General features: G+C 48.9%; 1 protein-coding gene across 7 annotated transcripts in view; it reads left to right on the forward strand.

Annotated features, from left to right (window-relative positions):
- TTC21A (tetratricopeptide repeat domain 21A) overlaps nucleotides 1–23394 on the forward strand; it is a 36373-nt gene that overhangs the window by 5537 nt on the left and 7442 nt on the right. For 5 of the 7 annotated variants that reach the window (XR_014315743.1, XM_082746054.1, XM_082746052.1 and 2 more), the window contains exons 6-20: nucleotides 1554–1711; nucleotides 5380–5464; nucleotides 7052–7150; nucleotides 8134–8326; nucleotides 10806–10903; nucleotides 11063–11263; nucleotides 11975–12104; nucleotides 13993–14150; nucleotides 14382–14597; nucleotides 18821–19059; nucleotides 20084–20156; nucleotides 20262–20372; nucleotides 20761–20899; nucleotides 21068–21171; nucleotides 22473–22661. Coding sequence is in view for 6 of the 7 variants with exons in the window: in XM_082746054.1 (XP_082602180.1) it covers nucleotides 1554–1711; nucleotides 5380–5464; nucleotides 7052–7150; nucleotides 8134–8326; nucleotides 10806–10903; nucleotides 11063–11263; nucleotides 11975–12104; nucleotides 13993–14150; nucleotides 14382–14597; nucleotides 18821–19059; nucleotides 20084–20156; nucleotides 20262–20372; nucleotides 20761–20899; nucleotides 21068–21171; nucleotides 22473–22661 (2193 nt within the window). In the remaining variant the exon portion in view is untranslated. The remainder of the gene's footprint in view (nucleotides 1–1553; nucleotides 1712–5379; nucleotides 5465–7051; nucleotides 7151–8133; nucleotides 8327–10805; nucleotides 10904–11062; nucleotides 11264–11974; nucleotides 12105–13992; nucleotides 14151–14381; nucleotides 14598–18820; nucleotides 19060–20083; nucleotides 20157–20261; nucleotides 20373–20760; nucleotides 20900–21067; nucleotides 21172–22472; nucleotides 22662–23394) is intronic. The other 2 variants (XM_082746057.1, XM_082746056.1) reach the window with 2 other exon arrangements.

The raw sequence follows: 23394 nt of genomic DNA on the forward strand, positions 1-23394 counted from the left end.
GGCAGATGCTTAACTAACTGAGCCACTCAGGCACCTGTTTTGTGTTTTCTGATCTCAATTTAAATTAAGTTCCTTTTTTCTTATGTGACCCCCCGAATCAATCCATGAAGGAAAAGCTAGCCCTCTGATTCTCTTCTCTTAGTATGTATCTTCTTAGAAAATGAATATGTACTCATTAAAAAAACAGAAGGCTAAAAAAGTCAAAAGATGACCTCCTTCACAACTCCCCCTCCAAACAGCTCACGTGGACATTTAGGACCTTGGTGTCTTCCAGTCTTTTTTACTAGCATGTGATTCAGAGGGTGCCTTAGAAGGGCTTTCTGGGAAGTGGAAGCCAGGGAGAGCCTTGTACAGCAGTATTATCCGGAGCACCCTCGCGACCAACACCTGTGGGAAAAGGGACAGAAGCAGGACTGGGTGGCAGGAGAAATTGGGCTGTGACACAGCCCTAGCAAAGGCCTCAGCCAACTTGGGGTTCTAGAGCTGGGGTGGCCTATCCGTGACCTCCTCCCTGGCCACGTGCCAGGTGGGGGCTGCCCCTGCGGACAGGTGTGACCTGGCACAAGGCTGCTGCCTGTAGCCATGGGTGACCCAGGGGGTAGGCCTCCCAGAGAGCTATCAGCCTCCAGTTCTTCTGGTCCTGAAGGTGCTCCCACAGAGCACCCTCCCCGAGGTGGGAGATAGTGTTGTTATTTAATTTAATTGTAATCATAAGGCATCTTATCACTCGGGTTCCTTTTCTTCATGTAAGATTTTGTCATAAGCCACTGTCATTTTGAACAGCTCCTTCAAGCCAATCCCCTATTGTATGGCCCTCATAAAATTTGCCAACCCAGATTATTTCCAGTTTACACTTATAAACTGAGTGCCTCAGTGAGCACATGTATGCATAAATCTATCTAGAACAATCTTCCTCTTGTTCTTAATAACTCTCTTGAGGGGAGGTTGCTGAAGGTCTAATGTAAGCTGTCCCTGTCAGAGTCCAGTTTCAAGTCCTTTGGGAGCATTGCTCTCTGCCCTTCAAACACCTGGGGCATGACTCACTCAGGAGAACCTGGGGGCTGGCACTGGCCTGCAGAGGTCAGAACCCCAGCCCAGTAGGCCTCAGCAGAGAAAAGCTGCCGCAGCCCCCCTAAGAAGGGTTTTGCCTGCAAGCCGGAACTGACCCTGGGCCTGAGTGAGCAGTTTTCAGCAATAAGCTTCAAGAAAGTGAATGGCAAATGAGTGAGCCCAGCACCCTCAGGTCTCCCACCAAGGGCAGCCTGCACATGGCCTTGCCATCTCCCACACTTGCTAGGCCTCCCCCATCTCCCCAAGAGCCCTTGCCTTGCCTGTAGAGGAACCCAAGCCTGCTGTGGACTTTGATCTGTGACTCTGAGGGATGACTCCTTCCCCCACACCTTATCCCCGAGGCCTTGGAAGGATTCCTTGGCCCAGCTGAGGGGACTTGCATGCCCTGTGTCAGGTTCTGCTCCTGTTCTGATAGAGACCCAGACACCTCCAACCTCCCTCTGCGGGCACTGATGGAGGCTTTTCTCCTGGGCTTCCAACAGGCGACCTACTTCATGTTGCAGCAGAACTACTCGGGGGCACTGGAGGTGGTGAACCAGATCACTGTCACCTCGGGGAGCTTCCTGCCTGCCCTGGTCCTAAAAATGCGGCTGTTCTTGGCTCGACAGGACTGGGAGCAGACAGTCGAAATGGGACACAGGTGAGCAGCGGTTGTCAGCTGATACCACCACACCCATGTACCGATGCTTTCCTTTTTTTTTTTTTTTTTGGCAAGCTGAGGGTACTGATATGTTCCCATCTTACAAACTGGGGAGATGGGAGACATTGTGTATTTGATGGAACAAGACATAAAAGTAAATACTGTCAAGAGAGGAGGTATGAATAGTGAGTAATGTGATCATATGGGGGGGGCCACAGGGAGGCTGTGGCCTCTGATGGATAAAGAAATGGGCATATCTAGAGATAAAAGCATATTGTTGGGGCGCCTGAGTGGCTCAGTGGGTTAAAACCTTTGCCTTCGGCTCGGGTCATGATCTCAGGGTCCTGGGATCGAGCCCCGCATCGGGCTGTCTGCTTAGCGGGGAGCCTGCTTTCCCCTCTCTCTCTGCCTGCCTCTCTGCCTACTTGTGATCTCTGTCAAATAAATAAATAAAATCTTAAAAAAAAAAAAAAAAGCACATTGTTTATAGGAGACAGGTGGAGGGAATGACCTAAGGAACCCAAAGCAACCAAGGCTACAGGGCGACAAACAGTTGCCTCTAAAGAATGGTGGGTAGGGGGCTATAAAGGGACTGTTGCATTATTTAATTGTTTTAAACTATCGATATGATATACTGTAAAAAAAAAACTTCAGGGGCAAGATCATTGGTGACTGGGAGACCTTTCAGCTGAGGCTGGGTCCATCAGCCAGACAGTAAGAGCTGGGGAGTTCCTGCGGCTTTGGGAAGCCAGACACCAAGTTGGGATGACCTTAGAGTACTGTCATTGTCGATAGAAATAAAGACCACTTCGGGGGAGGGATGTTTGATGGAAGGTTTTCTGAGGATGGAATTTTCTAGATAATTGAAGCTTGTCTCTAAACTCTAAGACTTGAACTACTTTTATTAAGTAATTCTAAAATGTATGCTACTAATTTTCTTCCTTAAAAGAGTTAACAGACTTTGAGTGACCATAGGGCATCACTCTGATTTGTTACTAAATTGTAGTACCATAGTTCATAGTTCAAAACCAAAACCAAAAACCAAAACCAAAACCAAACCATAGCATAGTTCAAAACCAAAACAAAACACAAGTGGACCTCTTCCTTTCCCATGGAGGGATGGTAACTCCTCTGATGATCATCCCTGGAATTTGCATCCGAGAGAGAGGTACCTGGTAGCAAATGAACATGATTTGGGCCTGCTAAGCCCACAGGGGCCCCCTCATGCAGTGCCTGTGTGGGCCTCGGCTTCTCTATCCCACAGTTGACACCTGGCCAGTGTCCTTGGCAGGAGTTGGGTCAAGAGCTTGCTTTGAAGGCCTGGCCTTCAGCCAGCAGAATCCTGGGAGCACCTGGCTGAAGGCCACAACCATGGTGTGTGCAGTCTCCCTTGGCCAAGGCCTTGCTGCCCTGCCCACAGGGAACAGTGTTTAGTGCCAATGGGCTGAGTCCCATACCCAACTCCTTCCCTCCTGGAGGTTTCCCCAGCTGTGGTGTTCATAGAACTCCCCCATTGTTTTGTATTTTTTAAAAAAAAGTTTTTAAATGTTTTTTAAAGCTTACTTATTTACTTACTTATTTAAGCAACCTCTATTCCCCTCTACGTGGGGCTTGAAGTCATAATCCCGAGATCAGCAGTTGCATTCTCTACTGACTGAGCCACCATTGTGGGTTTTTTTTTTTTCTTGTTTTTTAAAAGATTTTATTTATTTATTTGACACAAGGAGAAAGAGAGAGAGAGAGAGAGCACAAGCAGGGGGAGCATCAGGCAGAGGGAGAGGGAGAAGCAGGCCCCCCCTGAGCAAGGAATCCAATTCAGGGCTTGGTCCCAGGACTCTGGGATCATGATCTGAGCCAATGGCAGACGCCCAACCAACTGAGCCACCCAGGGGCCTCAAACCATTGTGTTTTAAATCTTTGCCCCCTCTAAATGTGTTTCTCTTTCTATCCCTAACATTATTTATTTTTCCCTTCCCTCTTATTTTTCTTCATCTACATTAATTTGTTTCTTTTATTCATCTTTTTAAAGACCCAGTTTGAGTTTTGTTGGTGGTGTCTATCACATCTCTGTTTCTACTCTGTTAATGTCTGCTCTTTATGATTTATGGGCCTGTTCTGCTCTGGTTTTCTAACTCTTGAATCAGATGCCTGGCTCATCCATTCTCAATTTTCTTTTAGGATATAAGTTTTTTTTTTCAAGTTGGGAGAATATGAGTGTTTAAGTCTGTGGATGTCCCTCAAGGTACCATTTTAGCAGTATATACACATTTGGATTTGATAAATTCAGTATCCTTTGGCTCTAAGAATTTTCTAATATCCATTCTGATTCCTCCTTAGTTCACAAGTTATTTAAAAGTTTGGGTTTTTTCCCCAAATGTATTTGGTTCCTAGTACCTTCAGAATCACTATAAAGGGTTAGAACCGTTTGAAAGCTGACTGCCTAATCAATCCTGTTAGAATCAGAGTAATCCTCTAGGAAGCACAAGGCCTAATCAATCCTGTTGGAATCAGAGTAATCTTCTAGGAAGCAGAAGGCCATTCCTGACCAGGATGAAAAATGGGAAGTTTCCTATAAAGAAACAAAATATTGAACATCCCATAGTATATATGACCAGAAACTGTGTCTTCACAGTGACACATGATGGAAAACAAGCGTCCTTTTCATCATACAGCTGCAGACAACCCCCCAACCACCTCTCCACCACTCTGGGACCCTAGGACCACAGTACCATGATCATGTATGTGAGAGTTGGAATATGAATAGGCTTCTGTCACAAATTACCCCAGATACATGACTTAAATGACATGAGAAGTTATTCCTCTCTCAGGTAAAAGTCTGGGTGGTTGTCTGGGACTGGACAGCAGCTTAACTCTGTAGGGTCCCAGTCCCCTTCTGTCTTACTGTTTTACCATTCCTAGGATGTGGCTAAGAGAAGAGGATGTGGAAAGAGAAGAAAGAGAAGGTGAGCTGTAAGAATACAGCAGGATGTCACCTGGGGTACTTGTGCTCACACACTATTGGCCAGAACTTAATCACAGGGCCACCACTGAACTGCATGGGAAGCTGGGAGATGTAGTCTTTATTCTGGGTAGCTGGGAGCCCAGCCAGACTAGGGAGTTCCATTATTAAAAGGAGAAAAGGGGGTGCCTGCGTGGCTCGGTGGGTTAAAGCCTCTGCCTGCAGCTCAGGTCATGATCCCAAGATCCTGGGATCCAGCCCCACATCAGGCTCTCTGCTCAGCGGGGAGCCTGCTTCCTGCCCCCGCCCGCCCCCACCCTCCACCATTCTCTCTGCCTACTTGTGATCTCTCTGTCAAATTAATAAATAAAATCTTTTAAAAAAAAGATTTTATTTATTTGACAGAGAGAAATTACAAGTAGATGGAGAGGCAGGCAGAGAGAGAGAGATAGGGAAGCAGGCTCCCTGCTGAGCAGAGAGCCCAACACAGGACTCTATCCCGGGACCCTGAGATCATGACCCAAGCCGAAGGCAGCGGCTTAGCCCACTGAGCCACCCAGGTGCCCCAATAAATAAAATCTTTAAAAAGTTTTTTAAAAAAAGGAGAAAGGAAGACTGGATATTTTCAGACAATCCTGAGTGGCGGCCACACGGTGCTAGCCTGACCTATGAATACTCCCGATTCATGTGGCTCCTCTTCCTATTTCAGAATTTTAGAAAATGATGAGTATAATATCGATGCCTGCCAAATCCTAGCCATGCATGAGCTTGCAAGAGAAGGAAACATGACCACAGTAAGTTCTTTCAAGACTTAGGAGTTGGGCCTTGGGACAAACACAGCCTGGGGGAAAGCATTTTGACAACCCCCATCCCCAGCACCTTGGAGCGTGCTCCCTGGATCTTCGCTCCCTCCCTTCTCCCAGGGGGTCTGCTCTGGTTTGCTCTTTGGGTAGGCAGTGAGCTTGGCTCTGGTTCTGCCCTGAGCCTGGGCAGGTTCACCTGGAGAAGCCCCAGGCTCCTCATTTGTAAACTGGAGATAATTCCAACCACTTTGTGAGGCTGTTAGAAGGACTCAGTGGAATGTCATGTGGGAGAACTTGGAACAGTGCCTGATTTGGAGAAATGCCATTTTTTTAAGGAGTGGACTAGAACTGCCAGGTAGATCCTAGCCCCAGATTTGCTCCTAAGCCCTATAGTTTTTCCAAAGAAAGCCAGAACAGTCTTCGAGCACAGTCAGACACATCTGGAATTCTTCATGAAAACCTCAATGCCCAGACAGGGTTTTATTTTCAAGAAGAGTTTGTGTTTCCAGTCATAACATTGCCTTTTTGAATAATTGTGTTGCCTCGGTAAAGGGTGGCAAATCAGGAGTCTGTAAGGGTTTCATTATGGGAAGAGGAAGCTTCTGGTTCCTTCTGCACAGCTCTGAGTCTATGGGTTTTGTGGGGCGGGGTGAGAAAGAGGGTACACTCCATATTTGGGAGGAACCCTCCACAAGGGCCCCAGTGCCATCTCTGGGTAGGAACAGGAGAATGGGGCCTGTCCTCAGCTCTGTGCATCCCCAGAGCACTGGGAAGTCTTCCTGGGGCCTGGCCTGAGGGTTAATCCCAGGGGCGGAGTTAGCATTAATGCCCATCCTTGACCCCCCACCTCAGCCCCTGGGATTTACCCCTCTACCCAGGCTAACCTTGCTTATATCTACTGAGCAGAGTAGTCCAGCCCCATCCTGGGTTTCCCTTCTGGCACTTCTTTGCAAAACTCCCCACTCCTGGGTAGGGAAAGGACAGAGGCATCCACTGGAAAGAACACAGGCTTTGGAGTCAGTCACCCAGTTGGCTGAGTGACCTCTGGCAAATTCCCTAACTTTTCTGACCCTTTGTCAGCTAGACTGGAAAGTCCAGAGAGTTCTAGTGACTTACAGGGTCGTGGGGAGGATTCATTGGAGTGATGGAGTGGCACAGTGTGGTGACTCCCGTCAACATGGAGTACAGGCTCAGGGCCAGGGACCTGCCACAACCATCTGCTCTTAGAGCCAGCCCAGCTGGCCAGTGCGCTGCCAGCCTGGGGGGCTGCCCTTGTGGACACCATGACAGCTGGCTCCGGCTCTGGCTGGGGGGATCTGAAAGGGCAACTTCTCTTCACAGATCCATGAACAAAGGGGTGGTGCCAGCTCTTGGCTGAGCAAGGCTCCCGAAAGATCCACCTACCTGTTTTAAAATAATACCGGGCTTACCCCAGCCCAGATGAATCCAAATCTTTGGGGCTAGCTCCTGGGTGTGGGAACTTCTCCCAAGGGATGCTAACGTGCAGCAGGGTTGAAACATCTGCCCAACTCCCATTTTCTACTTTACCTTTGACCTTGTCTGTTTTGTCTCCCACAGGCTACCAACCATGTTAGAAATCTGATTAAGGCACTGGAAACAAGGGAGCCTCAAAATCCAAGCCTCCATCTTAAAAAAATTCTTGTGATTAGCAGGCTGGTAAGAAGGGTCTTTCCAGGTTTTTGAATCATGCTTCTTGCTGTGTTCCTAAGGGGAGTGCTGTGGTCCCCTGGAAGCTGCCTGGGTACCCTGTCCTCCCCTCTCTGGCTCAAACTTGGCCTCTCAGGTTGATGGCCCATGCCCAGTGGCCCCTAACTGCCTCTGGCCAATAGCTGGATCATGTAGGCTCTGTATCTGGGCCCAGATGCTGCTCAGAGACACTGTAAAGATGAGCGCGATGGCATCTGGAAGTGCTTTTAGAGTAGGAGGTCCCTTATTTGGGGGAAGAGGGAAGTATTATGGCTGTTACATAGCAGAGCCATACCCAGCCGTGGCTCGGGGTCCCGGGATACCCGACTGCCATATTCTCTCTATGAAAGTGTCCTGGAAAGGCAGGCCTGCCTGTACCTCTCTGACCAGACCAGGTGCAAAAAGACCAGATTGCCAAACAATTTGCCTCTGTCAGACCCTTCAGCCCAAAGCAAGATTAACTAGAAGGAATCGTTGCAAAACCTGAGGTAGCTCCGGGGCCTTGGGAACCAGAACCATGGGGTCAAGTGCCACGGGGACACCATCTTTCCCACAGAGACACAGATCTGTGTCTGATGCTCTCTGCTCATTCTGCACATCTGGCAGGGAACATGGCTGCTCACAGCCTTCTGGGCAACTTCCCATATCGATGGGATACAAGAGCTTCTGTCACCCAGCTTCAATTTTTGAAAAACTTCTTGGTGACTTGGACCAATTACTGTGGTGAGACAGGAGATGGGCCCTTTGGAGGGCCCTGTGCCTGGAGGCAAGTTCCACAGATGTGGCCAGGGTGAGGTTCTTTGTAAGCTGGACAACTGCACAGACCCAACTGTGGGTTGCGTGCAGCCTTTGGGCTCTCCTGAACAGCTGAGATGTGCCCGTCTCTGATGTGGCCTTGTTCAGACAGGCTGCACTGACTGGTTTCCCTAATCCCATGTGTCCATTCCTCACAGTGTGGGAAACACCAGGCGATTCTCCGACTGGTGTGCCCCTTCATGGAGCGTGCATTCGTGGCCACACCCTCCTATGCCCAGGTGGCCACAGAGCTGGGCTACCTCTTCATCCTGCATGACCAAGTGAGGGAAGCGTCTCGGTGGTACTCGGAGGCCTTGAAACTGGATGGGAGCAGTGTGGCTGCCTTAACAGGTTTCTGCAGGCTGGGCAGGGTGGGGGCATGGGGGCACAGAAGGCAAGGAGCAGGGTAGCATCCATGAATCCAGAGGAGAAATGCTGGGAAGCATTCTTTCTAGAGGGTGTGTGAGTTTGGGGGTACATTGTATGACAGGGGCACCTTTCTGTGACATATAAACAGATAAACCCATACTCCAACAGAGGCGGAGATGGGCCACCTTAAGAAATAAGTAGACCCATTTTTTCCCCCAGAGAGGTCCAGGAAATACAGAAATTAAACAAAAACAAAAACAAAAAAGCAAATCAAGCTCAGAGTCATTGGAGGCTGAGAGCAAAATAGGCCGTGGGGCAGTGGGACAGTCAGTGAGATAATGAGATAACTTACTGGAGGATTGGTAGTAACTGGAGAATGCAATCGAGGAGACCCTTAAGGGGGGGTGGGGGTGGGGAAGGGCAGGAGGTAGCAGGTGGGAGCCCCTGATGCTTCCCACCACCATCAGAGACATAAAGGACAAAAAGACTTGCTGCTCCACACAAAGGCCACATCCCCTGACATCCCCCCACTTGGCTCAGTCCTTCCCCACTTCCTCTTTCAGGGGAGACCCCCAGCCAGTCAGCCGGGAGGGAAGTCCACCGGCCTGAATGGCCATCCCACACACCAGCCTGGGCCAGTCCTGTCAGGTGTGTGCTGGAGTCACCCTCTCATCTGACCTGTTTTGGAAAATCAGTGACCTTAACAATTTGGGAAATGTACCTTAGCTGCTAATACTCATCAGTCTAGTCCATTTGTAAATCTGCTAACGCTTTGAAAGAGGGGCCAGGTGGGACATGGAAAGCCACAGCCCTCTGAGGAGCAAAGTTAAAGCCAGTTATAGAAAAAGACGTCCCCCTCCCCCACTAAAACACCTCTCGTGTTTGCAGAGGCTTTACATACAGTCAGTACATAAAGAACAGGCTACTGTGAAAAAGGGTACAGGGAACAAAAAAGCTACCGAAAATTAAAAATATGATTGCAAAGTACAAAATTCCATAGATGAGCCAAATGGTGGGATGGATACTAGTGAAAAACAAGATGGTATAATTAGGAGGACAATCAGGAATAAATACACTGAGATGACCAGAAAGTACCTATAAAAGAGGAATAGTAAGAATAGATGGATTTGGTGTCCCAAATCTAAAACACAATAGTACTTAAGTCAGCTTGGGGCCAATGCTGGAATAAAGAGGCAGATAAATGGCACAGAAACAGGTCTTGAGAATAAGGTGACATTTCAAACCAACACAGTGGTAGGTTTCAATAAACCATGGCTGAACATCTGGCTATCCAGCATGAAAAAAGTAAAAGGAAGTTCCTATCTCACACCATACTCAAAAATTAACTCCAGTTTATTGGCTCAGTTGGTAGAACACATGACTCTGGATCTTGAGGTTGTGAGTTTGAGCCCCACGTTGCAGGGAGGGGGTGTAGAGATTAGTTAAAAAATAAGCTACAGATAAATTAGATATTTAAACCTAAAAATTCAGTTGGACTTGTCTTCCCTGGGGGAAACTCAGAGGCTGGAAGGGAAAATATGTAAAAGTTTCAATGTAATGGATGGCAAAAGACACTGAAGAGGTAAATGGCAAACTAATGGAAAATGTTGGCTACAAAGGATTAATCATCTTAATATATAAAAAGAAAACAACCCTAAAAGAAAAACAGGCTAAAGCTACTATGTAGTAGTAGTAGTAGGAGATTCATAGTAGAAAAGAAAAAGGCCATTCAATATACAAAAAAAAAAAAAAAATATATATATATATATATATATATATATATATATTCATTTTCCCTGGCAATTAAAAAAAAAAGTGAATTCAAATGAATTACTGTTCACTCTTTAGACTGGCAAAAAATAAAGCATATCTGCGAGGTTGTGCAGAAAAGCCACTTTCAAGTTCTTGGCTGTAATATTAATTGAAATATCTCTGGAGGACAAATTGGCCTTACTGTTAACATTTTAGATATACATGCCCTTTGACCCATCAGCTCAACTTCAGGAATTAGAACATGGGAATACGTTTACCGAGACCCTGCAACATTTAAGCGTCAAAAGCAAACTAAATACGAGATGAGGTGTCCTTCAATGGGACCACAGTCAAATGCTGTATGGAATCCACAGTGGCATGTTATGTTGCCATTAGGGAGAACGGGGTGGGTGTTTATACACGGACGTGTATCATGTAGACGCGAACACATTGCTAACAAATGCATGCTTAGAAAGATGGTCCAAGGACTATACTGTAAATTGTTAAGGGCGGTTACCTGTGGGGAGAGATCTGCTTCAAGCTAGCATATAAACTAGGGATGTTTTTCCATATTGCCTCATGCTTTGACTTCTCTATCCTGAGCATGCATCACCCTTCCTTCAGCTGTCGCCTCTGTGCTCCTTGGCCTGCTGGCCTGCTGGCTCCATGTCAGTGCCGGCTGCTCACGCTCATTCTATCCCCGGCCCAGGGATCATCTGGTGCCAGATCCTGGACGGTCACCTGGAAGAGGCAGAGCACCAGCTGGAATTCCTGAAGGAGGTGCAGCAGTCCCTTGGGAAGTCTGAGGTCAGAGCCCTCTGAGGGGCATGGGTTCCTCCAGCATTGGGTCTCCCCCACTTCAGTTTCCGGTATCCAGCAGCCCACATGGCCTGGACTCCTGCTTCACCCTCGCCTACCCACTGCCCAGCTGGCATTGGTGCCAAGAGCTGCACCTGCCTCCCACAGGTGCTGCTTTTCCTCCAGGCCCTCCTGGCATCCCGCAAGCACACAGGAGAGCAGGAAGTCACTGCCCTCCTGAAGGAGGTCGCAGAGCTGCACTTCTCCAGCATGCAGGGCCTCCCCCTAGGCTCTGAGTACTTCGAAAGACTGGACCCCCTCTTCCTGGTCTGCCTCGCCAAGGAGTACTTGTTCTTCTGCCCCAAGCAGGTTAGTGGAAGTTCTGTCCTCATGGTGGGGGTCAGGAGCGTCAGTCTGGAGAGAGGCAGGTACATCACCTGGCTGGCTACCAGGCAGCGCTGTGCTCTTGTGGCTGGGGAACCCCTTCTCCTCTGAACAAACTTGAACATGTAGCATGTGAACCACTTGAGAGTTGTTCCAGTGTAGATTCTGATGGGTGCGGGGGTAGGAGGAGGGAGCCTGCCTCTGGAAAGAGCTCCCAGGTGATGCCTGTGCTGTGATTGTCCACAGACCACCCATGGAGGGGCAGGGCACTGGACTGTGCCCCTGCCTTTATCCTAGAGAAAAACCAGTCTCCTTTTCTCCAGCAGTCTTCTAAGAAATCTACTAGCCTTTACTTGTTTGTCTGCTTTACTCGTTTGCCTGTTTTCCCAGCTAGCCAGGATTCCCTGGGGGCAAGGATCGTGTCGCCCCCAGTGCCATGTCATGAGTTGTCCCACAAATATTTATCAAGTGCACTAGCCACGTGCCAGATACCAAGTTAGGTACTGGGGACATGATAGCAAGCAAAACCAAGTCCCCGTTCTCTGGAGCTTTTGCTCTAGTCCTCGATGGCACAGAGTGCCATAATAAACACCTGGAATGAGGTAAAATTCCTTCACTGAAATAGTGCTGTCTGAGAGCTTTAGGTGTCTGTCTGGCATGGGGACAACTGTATAGCTAGGCCCCGTGTTCCTCCAGCCCCGGTCGCCAGGACAGATTGTGTCTCCGCTCCTTAAACAAGTCGCCATGATCCTGACTCCTGTAATCAAAGCAGCGCCAGCGCTGATCGATGCCCTGTATGTGATGGCTCAGGTCAAGTACCTCTCAGGTGAGTTCCCCCTCCACACACACACACACACACACACACACACACCCTCACCAGGCCTGCTGGCATCTCTGGCCTCCAGTCCCCTGAAACCAGCCTGATTTCCCTGGCCAGCAGGGGTGTCTCCCACCCGGCCTGCTGTTGGTGGCTTCTGAGCTCTGGGCCAGGTCATCATCCCTGAACTTCCATTATACACTGGGGCCGCGCTCATGCTGGGTTCTGGGAGTCCTCCAAATAGGCAAAAATTCCCTCACGAGATTTGCATTCTAGTAAGGGGAAATCGACAATAAACAGAATAAGGAAGCACACTGCCTTGTTTGTTAGGACCTAGTAATGCCGTGGGGAAAACTAAAGCAGAGGAGGAGAGGCAGCGACAGGATTGCAGGTGTTTTAAAGGTGGTCCTGAGGGCCTCATGGGGATGTGAGACCCCATAGTCTTAGGGCTTTCAGAATCTCAGGGTGGCCAGAGCAATATCCTTCCAGCATCTTCCATCTCAAGGCCAGGCCCTGGAGAGAAAGAGGGAAAAAGGGAGAAGCCTTCGTGGGAGACTTATTGTCCTCTCTGGGTACTCTCCCCTGGCAGCCTTGTAACCCCATCTTCCTGGAAGACAAGCTGATCTCTGGTGTGCTGGGGGCTTCCGAAGAATCCCAAATGCCAAGGCATGGATCGGCCTCCGGCACTGCCGTGCAGGGGTCATGCTGCACAGAGACCTCCCCACCCCTTCCTCCTCCGGCTTTCCAGTGTTTCTCTGGGTTCCAGGTTTACCCACAGTTGCAGGGGCTCCTGGGTATGAGGCAAGGGCAGGAGCACGCCCCCAGGGATGCTGGCAGCTGCCAACAAGTAGGTTTAGGGCCAAAGCCAGGTCTCCAGCTGCTTCAGTTGCCATAGTGACACTTTCACACTTCTGCAGCACACAAAGAAGGAGCAGGGAGTCGGGATCCACATGCAGGTGCTCCCCACCCACCAGGTTATGGACCCTGAGCAGGAGCTGTTGAGAGATGCAGAGGAATGCAGGACCCTCCTACCAGCTTAGTGTACCCCACTATTGGGCTTCCCACTGGGGCTGCAGGGAGACCCCGTACCCCCTAGTGCTAGATCAGAGCTCAGCCTCAGAAACCAATTGCCCTGGAGTTCAGTGCTGACTTGGTTCCTTGTAAGATGAGTGACTTAATCGTCACTGGGTTCCAGTCCTACAGCTAAAAGACATGGATAATACTTCCAATCTCACAGGGCTGGGCAAATATGAAACCCCCTTTCTAAAGATGCTTTGCAGGTGTTGGCCATAGAGCAGATGCTTTTTTTAGTCTGCTATAGTTACCATTATTGTTAGGTTTCACTCTGCTCTGAGGTGTGGGAATCAAGACTTAAGTGTTCCCCAGAGCTTCCACACAGAGCAGTGATGTGACTTAGTGGTCTCCCTGAGGGCTGCAGAGAGAAAGGAGGGGATCACACCATGGTTCGAGTTTCCTGGCTTTTGTCTGGGTCAAAGCACAAACCGTAGTTCTGATTTTAAGATGAGAACTCCAGGGGCGCCTGGGTGGCTCAGTGGGTTAAAGCCTCTGCTTTCAGCTCAGGTCATGATCCCAGGGTCCTGGAATCAAGCCCTGCATCGGGCTCTCTGCTCAGCAGGGAGCCTGCTTCCTCCTCTCTCTCTGCCTGCCTCTCTGCCTCCTTGTGATCTCTGTCTGTCAAATAAATCAATAAAATCTTAAAAAAAAAAAAAAAAAAAAAAAGATGAGAACTCCAAGTGAAACAGGACAGACCCGGGTCAAATGGCCAACTTGGGTATTTCCGGGTAACGGGACTTAGAAACTTCATTCTGCCTTTACATCCTAGGCCCTGGGAGTCCACTGGGTGCCCTGGATGTAGAGGTCTGTTTCTCATTTCTAGGAGAGTTAGAGAATGCCCAGAGCACCCTGCAACGCTGCTTGGAGCTGGACCCTACCTCCGTGGATGCCCACCTCCTCATGTCCCACATCTATCTGGCACAGGGCAATTTCACCATGTGTTCCCACTGCTTAGAGCTAGGCGTCAGCCACAACTTCCAGGTGGGGTCCTCTGTGCCCAGCTGCCCGCTCAGCACCCATCAGCCCACCCAGCTGCAGCCCCCTACTTGCCCTGGGAGGGTAGCCCCAGGCACTCCCTACAGCCTGCAGACCTTTCTGCTGGCCAAAGGCGGGGCAGGCTCAGTGGGCTTCTGGAGCTTTCTCCAGGCTGTGTACTGTGAGTCGCAGCAGCAGCAGCGTGCTGGAGCCCTGTGCTCCTCTCTGCTTCTCTAGGTCCGAGACCACCCCCTCTACCACTACATCAAGGCCAGGGCCCTCAACAAGTCTGGGAACTATCCAGAAGCCATAAAGACCCTGAAAATGATCATAAAATTACCAACTTGGAAGACAGAAGGAGGCAAGAAGTTCCACGGGCCCTCTGTACAGCCCAGCGAGCGGGTGTCCATCTTACTGGAACTGGCAGATGCCCTCCGGATGAATGGGGAACTGGTAAGAAATGCCATGCTCTCTTCCCTTGGGACTGAGGCCTTTGGAGGTCCAGGGTCATCAACCCAGGCTCTCTGATTCTAGTTATCTGTGCTATTATTTGAGCCTTTATTCATTTGGGAGCACATCATACCCCTGCCTAAAGGCTTCTGTGGCTCCCACTGCCCTCAATGTAAAGCCCAAACCCTATTGTGTCCTGCCCGATCCATCCCCTGCCTACCACACTGTCCCTGTGAAGACATGCATTCAGAGCAGAGAGGCCCATGAGGATAGCTGCAGGTAGCTATGCAGAGGGGACCAGGTAGAGTGCCCATTGATGCCATCATCACACCAAACCTTTATGAACTCTGTCCCCTTGGAGTTTTGTGGTATACAACATGGTCAACTGTATGAGGCAGCCCTGGGGCCTTGAGGGGATGACTAGGCAAAGGCAGGGAGCACCTTAGCATCCTATGCAGGTGTAAAGGAGCATCAGAGAACACACAGATGGATGATGGGAGCAGGGAAGCTGCCTCCACATGCTCTCTTGGCCCCGCTGACCTCACTCACCTGCCCACTTTCCAGAAAGGGGTTTGTCAGCAGAGCTTCAAGACCATTTCTGCGATCCCCCAGTCCTGGGGCATCTGGCCTCCTGTGATGACCCTGCCATTGAGAAGGAAAAGCCCATGAGGCCCTTTCTCCTTAAAGTTAAAAATTGCCTTTGGAGTAAAGATGGGGATGCAGAAGCTTGTTTGTGCTTCCTTCCTTTAAATCTGCCAAAGGGATATAAGAATTGCAAGTGGAGATGGAATCTCCGTCTATAATGAAATTAGGGGAGTGCCACATCCCGAAAAAGTTGATTCAGCTGGTCATTGATTTGGCTAGAGAATGAGGGCCAGCTATATGTCAGGTGCCATGTGGGAGTTGGGGATAGAAGAGAGCAGCCAGCAAGGGCCCCGTCCTCTCAGAACTTTACAACCGTGGGGGAGAGAGAAAGAAGGGTGCCTGAGGTCCCTGCATTTGCTTGAAACTTTCTGAACCAGAGATGTGGTCAGCCAGGAAAAGCAGGGGCATTTCGCTTTTGGAAGGGGAGGACCACAAGACAAGAACTCTCTGCTAAAATGCCTCCTTCCTTCTCTCTGTCCAGACTCCTTTCTAGGAGACATGGGCCAGAGGAAAGCAAGGAGGGAAATGACCAGAAAACCAGTTCTGCCACTTGCTTTTCTAGGATCTGTAGACTGAGGCCTTCCTGTGAACCAGGGGTTCCATCCTGACCCCAGCTTCTCACAGAGTCTACCCCACAAGGGAGGACCCACAGGAAGCTCAAAGGAAATGGGCTTCTGGGCAGTTGTGCTAGGCCCTCTCCCTCTCCAGCCTTGTTAATAAGAAAAGGGAATGAGAATGGCATTTGAGACTGAGCAGTCATCAGAAGGGGTCCAACATGGTGGCTATAGGGAAGGAAGGAGGCAAACAAGGGAGGGAAAAAAGAAGAGGAGGGAAGAAGGGAGGAAAAGTAAGAAGGAAGGAAGGAAAGGATGGGAGGGAATGAAGGAAGGCAGGAAGGAGAGAAGGACAGAGGGAGGAAAGAGGAGAGAGGAAACAAAATCACAAGCCAAAGACAAGTGAGGGTTACACTTTGTGAGAAAATATTATACAAAATAGAAGAAATATTTTAAAAAAAATTTGTGGACTCAATGAAAATAAAAAGAACATGGACTCTTGTAAAAACTAGCTCAAAGCAGAGCACCAGAGATCCACAAAGGGGTTCACTAGCCAAGCTACAGGAAGCAGTAATCTCATTAGTCCCCCGAAAAAAATAGAAAATGGCTGAACCCTTGCTGAGGCTCTCTGATGGGAGAAAGGGTTGAGAAAATCACTGAAGTGATCTGAGAAGATGACAGATAAGAAAGAAAGAGGCAGATAGCCAGCCAATGCAAAATCACTGTTTCTGCAGAAGGGAGATGAAACGGAACAGGGGACACATCAGAGAGGTACTGGGAGAATGATTCCTTTAGGGGAGACATGAATCAGTGACCCAGAAAGGCACTCTGTGCTAGAGAAATAGCAGTAAAATATTAAGACCAAGAAATATCCTAATAGTAATACCCTAATGAAATTACGAGAATCAAGGATTCACAATGTCATTGAAGGTTCTGACAATCATCTGGGAAGGCAGCTGTGAGAAAAAAAGAACCAACTTGGCCTCAGACTTTTCCTCAACTATACTAAATTCAGGGAGGTAACAGAACAATACTTATAAAATATCGAAGGGGTTGGGATGTCCCCCAGGATGTCTTTCATATGTGAAAGCAATAAAGGATTCTCTAAACAATTGAATAACTCCAGAATTATGGTGTTAATTAAAATATTTTGAAAAACCTACTTATCAATATAATGCAGACAACCAAAACACAAAATAAATGAAGTTTTTACAAGTGGGAAAAATCTGAACTGTAAAAGGACGCATAGAACTTATCTAAATAAATCTAAATATAATTACATTGAAATAATTATAGTCATTTCGACTCAAAGCCAGCATAATAGCTAAATTCTTGAAATAAAAGTTATTAAAGTCAAAATAACAATAGTATCCCATAAAAAATTCAGGGAGGAGGATGTGAAGGGAAGGTGAGGTTACTATATGCAATTTTTTTTCCATCTTTATAGAGTGCGAAACAAAGTTTTCACAAAATGTTTCTTTTTTTTTTTTTTTTTTTAAAGATTTTATTTATTTATTTGACAGAGAGAAATTACAAGTACACTGAGAGGCAGGCAGAGAGAGAGAGAGAAGGAAGCAGGCTCCCTGCTGAGCAGAGAGCCCGATGCGGGACTCGATCCCAGGACCCTGAGATCATGACCTGAGCCGAAGGCAGCAGCTTAACCCACTGAGCCACCCAGGCGCCCTCACAAAATGTTTTTTGATAGAAAGATAGCTCTTGGTAGAATTTTTTTAAGATTTTACTTATTTATTTGACACAGAGAGATCACAAGTAGGCAGAGAGGCAGGCAGAGAGAAAGAGGAGGAAGCAGGCTCCCTGCTGAGCAGAGAGCCCGATGCGGGACTCGATCCCAGGACCCTGAGATCATGACCTGAGCTGAAGGCAGCAGCTTAACCCACTGAGCCACCCAGGCACCCATCTTGGTAGAACTTAAAAGAGAAGATTTACACCACATTTTTCAAGAGTTATGAAGAAAGGAAAGCAGAACCTCACATTAGGCAGAAATGAAGCTGAACATAGCAGCATGTAAAAATGAATACAACAACAACAAAAAAAATGAAAACAAAACAAGTTGACAGAAAACCTAAGAATGTATCTGTGATAATAAAATTGTAAATGAAATAAATGTGCCTATTAAATAAAAGAGGCATTGGAGTGGTTTAAACAAGCAAACAGAAGGAACCTTTACTGTCTATATTTCAAAAACCAAAGGACCCAGAATGAAAGTAAAAACATGATACAAACATATGAAGCAAACAAAAAGAAAGCAGAGGTTGAGGAAGAAATGTCTGGTAAGACTGAACCCAAGTCAAAAATCACCAAAATAGGGAAAGGTACTTTGTTAAAGTAATCAAGGGTATAAATATAATGAAGAAATAATTCAAATGGACTTTTATGTACCAAATACCATAACATTAAAATACTTTTGGGGCACCTGGGTGATTCAGTCCTTTAAGCGTCTGCCTTCAACTCAGGTCATGGTCTCAGGGTCTTGGGATAGAGTCCTACGGGGTGGGGCTGGGGGCTCCCTGCTCAGCGAAGAGTCTGCTTCTCCCTCTGCACCCCTCATTCCTGCATGAACGTGTGCACATGCATGCGCTCTCTCAAATAAATAAATAAAAATAAAACATACCTTTGACCAAAAGCAGGAAAATACAAGATGTGTCATAGGTCTCCAACAGGAAGGAATTGCCAACGGACATTGAGGTGCTAAGAATAGGCTGGTTCTTAAAGTAATGGGTTTCTGTACCCCCAGGTCTCTGAGCACCTTCCCCCTGCCATCCCCCAGAAATAGTAGTTGTGGACATTGAAGGGCTGTCTCTCCTTTCTGCCACTGGAACCTCTCTGCAGGTGGATGTGAGCCATCCTCCCCTTGGCTTCCGTATAGCAGGATGCTCCCAGCTGTCTCTGTTTCCTTTCTCTCCAGGGGTTAGGAGTGGGAAGAGGGATCACTTAAGTCTCCTCCAAGAGGTTTCAAGTGTGGTGGGTGACAGCTAACAGAGCGTCTTTTGGATTCCCATGTCCCAGCATGAGGCCACTAAGATCATGCAGGACGCCATCAATGAGTTCAGCGGCACACCAGAGGAGATCCGCATCACCATCGCCAACGTGGACTTGGCCCTGAGCAAGGGGAATGTGGACATGGCACTGAGCATGCTGAGGAACATCACGCCCAAGCAACCCTGCTACACAGAAGCCAAGGAAAAGATGGCCAACATCTACCTGCAGACCCGCAAAGACACCCGCCTCTACATAGGCTGTTACCGGTAAGCCCCAGGAGGCAGCACCCTGACAGCCGCATTTCCAGTGTTGGTTTAGGGAGTGTTTCCTCCAGATTGTGTTTCTTCCACCTGGGTCTCCAGTGCACGACCTCCAAGTGTGTTAGATGCCAAGTACAGAATTTCCTGTGGGTCAGAATTTGAGTGTGCTGAGTCAGTCAGGCCGGCTCATTGCTGAGATCTGAAGACCTGGAACCAAATCTGTCCTGCTTGGCTGCCCTGTATGGCCCCACATTCTGGGGGGAACCACGGGAATGCACTTCTGCCCTGGCTCTGTCTCTGTCTGTCCCTGAAGAAATGTCCAGTGACTTGATGTGGCCAATGAGAGGTGCAGGAGGGTGGAGAGCTGGGGTTAGAAGTCCTATATGATTTGACAGTGGGGGCATAAAAGTACCTTCCCAGCCCCTCCCTCAAGCAAAATTCTGCCTAAGCAATCCAGTGGGGAAGCAGTGCTAGGGGGGTGGGGATGAGGGAGGCGAAGCCAGGAGCAGTGAGAAACCAATGAACAGTGGAGTAACATGGTCACATGGAGTTTTAGAAAGAGCAGGATAGGGGTGCCTCGGTGGCTCAGTTGTTAAGGGTCTGCCTTTGACTCAGGCCATGATCCTAGGGTCCTGGGATCAAGCTCTACGTTGGGCTTCCCCTGTTTGTGTTCCCTCTCTCACTATGTCTGTCTCTGTCAAATGAGTAAATAAAATCTTAAAAAAAAAAAAAAAAGAAAGAAAGAAAGAAAGAGCAGGATGCCTGCTTATGCAGAGGGGTCTGGGAGGGGGGTGGGAGTTGGGAGTGGAGGCCAGAGGAATGGGTGGAAGTTCTGGCATGTCCAGAAAACAGATGAGGAGAGCCTAGACTAAAGTGGCTAGTGTGCACAGTGGGCTTTCAGTGAGTATTGGGTGATGAATGAATGGATTAATGAATGAATGAATGGATTAGTGGGAAAGAAAAGGAGGAGATGGATTGAGAAACATGAAAGATGCACAGGTCTGAGCTAAGTTTTTGTTTGCTTTTGGAGGGAACTCTGTGAACATCTGCCTGGTCCCCACACCAGCCTGCTATTGGGTGATGCTTTCATGAACATTCAGGAGGTGAGTGAAAGCCTCATGGCCTTGCCACATGGTCCTCTGATCTCATGTCTCCAGTGGGAGAGAAGAGACAGAGAGAGAGAGACCTCTGGATACTTTCCCCACCAGCCTGAGAAGGCCTTGGAGGTTTATGACGAGGCCTATAGAAAGAACCCACACGATGCATCCCTCGTCAGCAGGATTGGGCAAGCCTATGTGAAAACCCACCAATATACCAAGGTCAGGCTAGGTTGGGGTGGGGAGGTAGGGGTGGGGTTGGGGGAGACAGCCCAGCAGGGAAGAGGGAGGAGGATGTATGGGTAGGAGGGTCAGGATGGGAGGGGAGTTTGGCTGCATTTCCACCCTGAATGATACCCCATTCAGCTCCCTGCTGAATGGGGTATGCTGAATGGGGTATCAAGGGGAGAATTCAGAAGCCAGCCACCGTTTCTCCCCACCCCTCCATATACACCTGCCCAGCTTGAGCCCTCTGCAGCTGGGAGGGCCTTTCCATCTCAGGCTTCTGTGTTCTGCGGGGACACACAGTGGTGGCCGCTGAGGGGAACACGGTGTGAGGCACTCAAGGGTAAAACCAAACCCAATGCCAGTATTTCCCATTTACCCTAAGGCAATTAATTATTATGAGGCCGCCCAGAAGATCAGTGGACAGGACTTTCTGTGCTGTGATCTGGCTGAGCTGCTCCTGAAGTTAAAGAAATTCAGCAAGGCAGAGAAAGTTCTGAAACAAGCACTGGAACATGACTCTGGTGAGGCCATGTCTGAAAGTCTCTCCCCCAGCATACTGTGCCCCCCACCGCCTCCTACACTCTCTTTGCCTGCAGAATGATGCAGGGGTCTTGAACCCAGTTCCCTCCCTCCCCCATCCCCTGCCTCCCAGGGGCCAGAGAACACTGATTTGAGTTTCCATTTTGCAGTCAAGGACATCCCATCCATGATGAATGATGTCAAGTGCTTGCTTTTGCTGGCAAAGGTTTACAAGAGTCATAAAAAAGAGGACGTGATGGGAACTTTGAACGAGGTAATTGACGATAGACAACAGACTCAAGCAAGCTCTTTATCTGCCATTTCCTGATGGGAGCTATAAAAGGAAGGCTGGTCTAGAAGGCTCAAGAGCTGGCCCTCAAAAGAGAACCTAGGTTACACCTTAGGCCTCTGCCTTCCATTTATCCCCATACCTGTGCTCTTCATTGATGGTGCCCCAAAGTGCCTGAAGGCCAGCTGGGCCAGGCTGGAGAAGGCAGGGAGGAGGAAGGTGCCCTCGTCCTCAAGGATGCTAGAGGTGATAATACTCGACAATACCAGGAGCTCCCAGTCACTGAATGCTCTGTGGTGGGTGCTATACTAGGCTTTTTGCTTTCTTATTAATTCTCATGGTAGCCTTTGAGATACAGCACTGGGACGTTCCTGCTTCACAGATGAGGCTCCAAGAGGTTAAGAAATATGCTCGGAATCTCCCTCTCTCTCTCTCTCTGCCTGCCTCTCCATCTACTTGTGATTTCTCTCTGTCAAATAAATAAATAAAATCTTTAAAAAGAAAAAAGAAATATGCTCGGAATCTCACTGCTAGTAAGTGGTGGAGGTGAGATTGGAACCAGGTCTGACCTGATTCAAACAAAGGTCTTTCCCCACCCAGCTGCCTCAGTGGGACACTTCCTGGCCATTCCTGCCATACCTTCCTCTCTCGTTCCAGCAAGGGCATGGTCTGCCACTTGTTGGGCAAAGGGGTGCATTCTGTGGGTGTAAGAGCAGAGCCCACTCTCTAACTGTTGAGATGATTTATGCCCTTGTTTCCCACCAGATTCCCACTCCCTTTTGGCCCTTAGAAATCCCAAAGCTTGACCCTGGTGTCTTTAATCCGTCTTCTTCCGAAACTCCCGGGTTACTCACTTGATCATTTTATGTCGTGGGTATTTGTGAAGGCTGCCTCAGAGTCCCTGCAGGGTAGTATGCAGAGTAAATGCATCTGTCAAAACCCAGCCTGCTCTGAGCACCTACTCTGGGCTTGTGCAAGCGCAGATTAGACAAGGAGGCAGCAGGGTGTGATGGAAACAGGTAAACAAGGACAGTACACTGGAGTGTTTTGTTTGGGCGCCTTTGCTTCTACTCCTGCCCCCAAGGCAGAGCCAGTTTGACTCCCGAGTGCTCAGCCAGTGGCCTTGCCTGTCCAGAGTGACCCAGATCTGCTCAAGGGCACTTGAGATGCCCTTTCTGATAATATGCTGACACAGAAACCAGAGCGTGGAGACTGGTTGTGAATTGGCCTGAGATCCAGCACATCAGGCTCCGAGTCTCTGATCCTGACTTTACGGGTCTCCTCAGGCCATGGACCTCCAGTCTCGGATCCTGAAGCGTGTTCCACTGGAGCAACCAGAAATGATCCCCTCCCAGAAGCAACTGGCAGCCTCCATCTGTGTCCAGTTTGGGGAGCACTACCTGGCAGAGAAGGAGTTTGCCAAGGCAGTGCGGTCTTATAAGGATGCCCTCTTCTACTCGCCCTTTGACAATAAGGTGGGGTCCTCAAAGCCAGAGCCTCCCCCTTCTCTTGGGCTGTGATGCCTTGCAGAGTTTCCTGCTAGGGGCAGAGACCAGGTCCTTTCCTGTGCCTTGCTGAGTACCTGAGGTATAAGGGCCCTGAGACCCATGGTGTGGGGAGCCTGCTCTAGCTGACCGTGGGGCCCTCGAACCAAGTCTGGGAAGCCTCACTTTGGACAGCCACTTGTGGGAGGTGGAGTGGGAAAGACCCTGCCAAAAGTCGTGTTAGTCTGGCATTTCTGGGTCCCCCTTGGAGGTGGTGACACAGTGAGAGCTGTGGCTGCCTGGGGTCTTTGGGCACAAACTCAGACTAAGCTTCCAAGGAGGTTTAGGGTCATGAGGGTGGTGTGACTCTCCAGAGAGAGTGGGTGGAGTCCATACTAGGAGAACGGAGAAAAAGCTTAGTGGCCCAGCCATTCATTCATTTAACAATCATTTGGGGCACCTGGGTAGCTCAGTTAAGCATCTGCCTTTGGCTCAGGTTGTGATCACAGGGTCCTCGGACTGAGTCCCACAGGCTCTCTGCTCAGTGGGAGACTGCTTCTTCTTCTCCCTCTGCCTGTTGCTCTGCCTGCTTGTGCTCTCTCTCTCTTTCTTTCTGTCAAATAAATAAAATATTTAAAACAACAACAACAACAAAACATGTACTCGTTTAACAGATGTCTCAAACATGCCAGGCACAGTGCTAGGCCTGGGAGACGGTGGGCCC

This window comes from Mustela nivalis (assembly GCF_964662115.1).
Source record: "Mustela nivalis genome assembly, chromosome: 1".
Taxonomy (NCBI): Eukaryota; Metazoa; Chordata; class Mammalia; order Carnivora; family Mustelidae; genus Mustela; species Mustela nivalis.